Source organism: Hipposideros armiger, unplaced genomic scaffold (genome assembly GCF_001890085.2).
Source record: "Hipposideros armiger isolate ML-2016 unplaced genomic scaffold, ASM189008v1 scaffold_8, whole genome shotgun sequence".
NCBI lineage: Eukaryota > Metazoa > Chordata > Mammalia > Chiroptera > Hipposideridae > Hipposideros > Hipposideros armiger.
The window spans coordinates 3,528,043-3,534,859 of NW_017731358.1; the positions used below are offsets into that span (position 1 = coordinate 3,528,043).

At 41.2% G+C, this 6,817-nt stretch overlaps 1 protein-coding gene across 1 annotated transcript in view; it reads right to left on the reverse strand.

Annotated features, from left to right (window-relative positions):
* Nucleotides 1–5,211, reverse strand: part of RUBCN (rubicon autophagy regulator) — a 64,669-nt gene extending 59,458 nt beyond the window's left edge. The window contains exon 1 of the mRNA XM_019650853.1: nucleotides 4,923–5,211. Coding sequence (XP_019506398.1) covers nucleotides 4,923–5,045 — 123 coding nt within the window. The 5' untranslated portion in view covers nucleotides 5,046–5,211. The remainder of the gene's footprint in view (nucleotides 1–4,922) is intronic.
* Nucleotides 5,212–6,817: the final 1,606 nt, after the last annotated feature.

Genomic DNA, 6,817 nt, shown 5'->3' on the forward strand with positions numbered 1-6,817 from the left:
GGCGACTGATCTACCTCGCCTGGGAAGGGCGCAATGATGGTGCCAACTTAGGCCAGTGAAGCAACGTCCTCCACAACTAGACTGAAGAACAAAAAAGGACAGCAACTTGTCTGTTCCTCTTCCCACAATTCCCCAGTGCTGTTCCCATCCCCCAATTTCCCAATTAAAAAATCTTTAAAACAAACAAACAAACAAAAAGAATCCATTTAGTGGAAGAAGTGATAAAGGAGCTATAAAAAGCAGAAACAGCTGTGGGGAGAGTGGATACTGAGAAAACTGCAACTTAGGGTCCCTGCTGTCAGCAGATACATCTCCCCTTCCTGAGTTCTGACAATAGCGTTTTCCCCAAAAGTCTTCAAGAGTATGTTTCTGTGGGGCTTTTTTGGACTAATAATAGGGCTAGCACAGGGGTCGGCAAAATTTTGAGATAAAGAGCCAATCCTGTCCCTCACAACAATTTAAAAATTATTCGAGAGCCATAAAACAAATGAAATCACCATTATGTGAATATCCTTTAAAAATTGTATAAATGAAACTATGATAGTTTTATTTTCATTTTCAATTTTACTTCAGAGCCACATGTACATATCCAAAGAGCGGCATATGGATTGCGAACCGCAGTTTGCTGACCCCTGGCATTATGGATTGCTCAAAAATCTTGTGATCATCCTGCTTTGCTATATAGACTGTCAACTCCTAGCATGATCAACGAAAAAGGGGAAGGGAAGAAAATAGAAAATGAAGATAAATGTGAAAAAGTGAAAATGAATAGGGAGAAAGGGAAAAAAAGAGGCCCTTTCAATGGCAATAGTACCACTGGCACCTGCCTAACTATAAAAGGCATGGCCAAATTGTTATTGTTTTCATTCCTTGAACACATATTCACACCAACTATATGTCAGGCCCTGTGCTTGGCGCCGTGTTTATGGTAGTTAAACAGGGAGAGTCCCCATCTCTCGGGGTATTCACAATGCAATGAGGAAAATAGGCACTTACATAGAAATGCTATGAAGTGAGAAGTGCTATAATAAGAGAGATGCAAAGGGCAGGTCAAGGATGCTTCCCAAGGAGCATTTTTTTAAAGGATGACTAAGAGCTTCCCAGGCAGAGGAGGAGGTACTGCAGGGAATGTAGAGGAGCAAGAATGACAATGGTGAGAAAGGAGATATGCGAGATAGTGAATGCCATGGTTTTGTAGCTGGGAACTCAGAAGGACTAAAGTACAGATTGAATACCAGGGAAGAAGTTTTGACTATTTTACATTTTTAATGAAAAACCACTGAATATTTCTGAGCAAAATACTATAGTAACTTTACTTCTCAAAAATTAAGCTGGTAGCAGCATGGAGGCTGACTAAATTCAGATTGGGAGATTAGTTGGAAGACTACTGAGATAATCCACAATGACAGATAATAAGGGTTGTAAGTGAATATTTTGTTTATATCTGTCCAGAATTCATGTCCCTTTCTTTTGGTAACAGAACCTCAATTTTCCACAGGGGAATCACACCTCTGCCACTTAATATGGTTCATTTAGTTCTAAAAAAGTATCACCCTACTTCAGGATCCTGGGTTGGGCACATAATTTAGGCCTGACTGAGCAGCATATTACATACCCTGGAACAGGAACATTAGTCGGTTCAAAAAGAGTCAGCTCAGAATTTTGCTTTTGCTGTACTTATTGGGATTGCGTTTTTTTGTTGTTGTTGGGATTGCTAAACTTGAAGTTGCTAAGGGTTATCCTGTAGAAAAGTCTGCCTGAGAATGAGGCCAACACAGCGTAATGAAGAGCCCATAGGTAGGTATAAATTTTTGTTTAAGCACGCACCTACATTTGGCCATTCCTGAAACAATACTACTCCCTGGATTTTTCAGTAATAAAAGCCGATATATTTGGAAATGGAGAAAAAAAATAATGCTTCAAGAGAAAAACCAAGAACAGAATTCATAGGACCTGGTGATGGCTTGAATATGGGAAATGAAGAAGAGGGAAGTATCAAATTTCACTGAGGCTTCTGGCTTGGTTGATTGAGTGGAAAATTCTATTAACTGAGATAGAGAACAGAAGAGGAAAAGGTTTTGGTCAACGGGATGAGCTCAGTTTGGGGACACTAAAGAAGTATCTTAATACTTGAATTCTGAGTCTAGATCACTGCACCAGGAAAGCTGTACATATAGCTGTGTTCAGAAGTAGACTGCCCTAGCCTAAGGAATCTAGGGGAACAGATAATGAAGGCTAGAAGAACCATTCCTTTAATTGTTTAGTAGTTTCACCAAACAATCTCCAAATAACTGGCATTTAGGAAGCCCTAGGGAAAGTGACGTATCATCCCTAAGCACTACAGCATTTTGCTAGAGTGATAACTAGCTAGATGGAAAACAATAGGGGAATCTATGACATTAACTACACTCCAAGGACGAAGATAAAACCTAGGCCAACAACCCAGTCCTCAGTGTGCTCAACTCAGATAGAGGAGTCATGGAAGAAGGAAGAACAAGCTATACCAGGGACCAGCAAGCCTTTGCGACGGAATGTACCCAGAGTTGTATGTGGCTCTCCAGCCGCAGTTTGCCGACCCCTGAGCTATACCATTGCAAACAGCAACCAGAAGAGCACACAGCCACTTTTTTCAAGAAAACTGGGGCAGGGGACAGAAGTAGTCATTTTTTGCACTTAGTACATACGTAGCAGGCACTCTGTAAGGAACTTTATGCACATTATTTTATCAAATCCTCACAACTTACCAGTCAGGAAGGAATTATTCTTCCTCCTTAGACAGCAAGAGCCAAGTTAAGCAGTAGAACTAGGATTCAAGTGCAGGTCTATCTTGCTATAAAGCTTATGTACATTTCACTAAAGCAAATGTTTTCAGAGAATATATTGAAAAGTTGTATCCTTCATACATAAAAAATGATGCCATCTCATCAAGAAGATTTTTTTCTGAATTGGGGGTTTTAATGGCCATAGAAAGGTTAGGCTTGCAGTGACCCAGCCACAATGCCTCAATTCTCAGGCACAAGGCATTTATTTACCAGCTGTCTATCTGGAGCTGAGGCCATCAGTGCCATGAAGTCTCATTAAGCAACACATTCTGAGTTAACCAACAGAAAGTAGGCTATAGCAACAGTATGAGTGACTTTGTAGGAATAATTTCACTGCTGCAATTAAGTTTCGACTAGAGTCCCTTGGTTAAGAGGCAAGTATGGAAAGAGTAATAGACAGAAAAAGGTACCTGAAAACAGCTATACTACTGACCTGAATGACAGGCAAAGAATGCTATAAAATTCACTATCTTATACATTTCTTTCTCACTATACATTAGCAAAGTGAGAGGCAGCATAGCATAGGTATTAAAAGTGCAGACCCTGGAGCCAGATTGCCTGGGTTTGAATCCCAGTTCCACCAGGGATTTACTATATGACCTTGGCGAGTTGTTTCTCCTCTCTCTGTTTCCTCACCTGTTAAATGGTGATAATAGAGTACCTATCTCATCCAGTTGTTATAAAGATTAAATAAGCCAATACTTGTAAGGCTTTTAAGCAGTCCTGGCATGTTGTAAATAAGTGTTTGCTAAATATATTAAGTAAATAACTAATCCAGCTAGATGTCCAGCTAGACAGGGAGGAAATCTGAATTTCCAACCTAGCCTCTCCCACATGAAATGGTAGAGAGAAATAAAAATAACCCTAAAATTTGATTAGAATTTATATGGGACCTCTTACATGAAGCATTTCACAGGCATCTGGAGGAAGACTAGATAGCCAAATATACACAAGCAGAAACTGAAACGTACAAAGGGGAAGTGAGATGTTCGGTTTCATTGAACACATCATTCACAGATCTCAGGCAGGAACCCCAGTGTCCTATCAGTCCAGGTTTTGTATAGGCTAACTCTGCACATAAAAGAGGAGTCACTCTTTAAAACAGCCAGGTCTTCATGCAGGCACATCTCATTAATTTTCTCTAGTTGATATTTTCTCAGAGGTAAATATTTTACATCCAGTTTTTGGACCCCAACTGCTCCTGAGACCATAACAATATCTGAATGTTTTAAAAAATCAAACGAGATTCCCTGAAGCCACAGTCCTGCCGTTATCCTGTCTCCATTGCAGATTCTTAAAGAGTTTAAGATCAGAACGATTAATAAAGCAAACCCTAAATATGGGAAGCACCTCTACAGAGTCCAAGTCACCATTTAAAGTAATTTTTAAAATCTTAAACCCTCTAATTTCTAGAAGGTATGAACCCGATGACAATAGTTATATATAAATAAATGTGAAATTGTTTAGTTACATTGTGGGGAAGGAGTGAAGGATTTGAAGATGCAAAGGAAATGACAGAGAGGACTTGCCACTCTGACAGGGATCCAGCACTGACAAAGGGCACGAGCACAATTTCTAGTCTCATTTGCAAGCCCCCATCCCCAAAACCACTGCCATTACAATCGCCCACTTTCATCCACAGGCCCTTCTTATTTTCTTCCTCACGCTCATCCCTGCCACTCATAATGCCTAACCTTTGTACTCAGCAAATCTTTACAACCTCAATCTTCTTAATATTGGCCCGACTTGCTGTCACAGCAAGTTTCAGTCAGGGCACCAACCTTCCGCCTTACTCCTATATATAAACTCTGGCCTATAAAATCTCTCTACAGCACCTCTCAATATTCACCTCCTCTCCAGCAGCCTTGGATCTGGGCTTCACCCACTTCTGCTCCTCCTGCCCTCAACATATCCGATCCACCCTCCCTCACCTTCACTAAGCCGGTTCCCTCTTCTGTCTTATCCACTGCCCTGCCCGTCCCTCCTCTCAGAATTTCTTCCCAAACAAGTCGCCCACAGCAGACGTCCTCATTCACGTCTGTTGCACCTGGCACGACTCCGTACGCACTCCGATCACTCCCAAGCCTCCGGGTGCTTCACCTTATCCATCCGCCCCGGATTCCCTGGCCCCTTCCCAGCCCACCTGCTCTCCTCCGGCAGGCGCTCCTCGCAGCCGCCCAGCTCCGTTCCCGCGCGCTCTGGCTGCATCCGGGGCTGCGACATCGCCTCCTCTCTGAAAAGAGGCGTCCCTGCCGCTTTGCCCCTCAGGGCTCTCAGAGCCCCCCAGTAACCAAGGAGGGACCCACGGCGGCTGGGCTCGGGGTGATGCCAACACCCAAATGACTGCAGCGACCGTGACTGCTGTCTCAGCTGCGGTTTCTATCCCAGCCACCCCCACTTCCGGCCCCAAAAACTACAACTCCCAAAAAACACTTCGAAGCCCGGCCGCTCCCGGCATGCACCGTTCTATCCAATCCAAAGCCGCCCTCGTCGGGGACTGCAGACCCTGGCGGCGTGGTTACGGATGTGCACCCGCTGGAACGCCCACTAACGCTAGTCTCTGGAATTCCTACTGGTGTGGACTCTTACTCTACTAGGAAATAATGCTGGTCTTAAACCAAGTATGGTTAACCCCACTTGAGCCTACACTGGCTTAACACTTGGTTATGGTGTTTGGGGAACTCAAGCATTTTAATGAAGAGCTCACGAACTCAGCAATTGACAGGTTACTTTGGGATCGCAAGGGAGAGCAGGAGGGAGGAAAGGCTTTGGGGAAAGGTTTCGTGGAGGACTGATGTCAGTGCAGTTATTAAGGATGCGTATGAGTTAGCCAGAAGAATAATGACACAAAAAGTGGAGAGGGCAGCACAGCACTACTCTGTGAGGGAAGGATCTAGGTTAACTCCATGAAAAACTAGTTACTCTATTAAAAATAATATGTGACTTTCAGGAGTTTTCAAACCTGAGATAACTTTTTTGTGTGAGTTAAAAGTGAAAGTCTTTTAATGCAAATTATGATTTCCAACTTCCATTTATATATATAGAAAAATACTCTGTTCAAACTTACTCATAGTTTCCTAATAGGTTATACTTTTTAAGAAAGAGGCAGTGTTGTTGGTCATTGGGATTTTACTACCTTATGTTTCTACAAATGTATGAACTTCATTTTTTTGTTATACAGTATGATCTTAACATGATTGAACATATTTACATGATCTTAACATATTTACATGAATGTCAGCTTTATCAGAAATTCTAGAACTAAAATTGTAGTAAAAGTTCTGAAAAACAGGATTTTCATCACATGTCCAAGACTGGGTTTACATGTATTTTCTTTAAAACAGTCAGCGAATAAACATGACAATAACTTGCGCTAGCTATGTGCCCACCCTGCTGCCCATCCCATCCCTCTGCTTTCCCTCACCCCAGGTAGACATATTCTGAATCCTTTGTTTATGATTCCATTGCTTCGCTTTTTATATAGTTTATTTGCATCTATTATACTCCTAAAAAGTATTATTTTTAAAATTTATGTGTTTTAACTTTATAAAAAAGGGTATTAAGCTGTATTTATTCTTTGAGGCCTGTTTTTCCCTTAATATAACATTGATAAGATTTATTCATATTGTTGTGTATCACTATAGTTCATTGATTTTGACTGCTGTGTGAATACACCAGTTTATTCATGCTGTCTTTCACTGATAGGCATTTGGGTTGTTTCCAGGGTTTTTGCTATTGTAAACAGTGCTGCTATGAATATTATTTTATGTGTCTCCTCTTGTATGTAAGTAAGGGTTTCTCTAGAGTACATACCCAGAAATGGAAATGCTAGGTCATAAGGTTATTGTCTGTTCTAGTTTTTGTTTTGAATGGTGGGTTTGTAGTTGCACAGCTTTTAAAATAACTAATTATAATTAGTGTTGAAATCATAACTAATTATAATGTTATTTAAAATAATTAACTAACCAAATGAAAATGGGGCATGCATGGAAAAT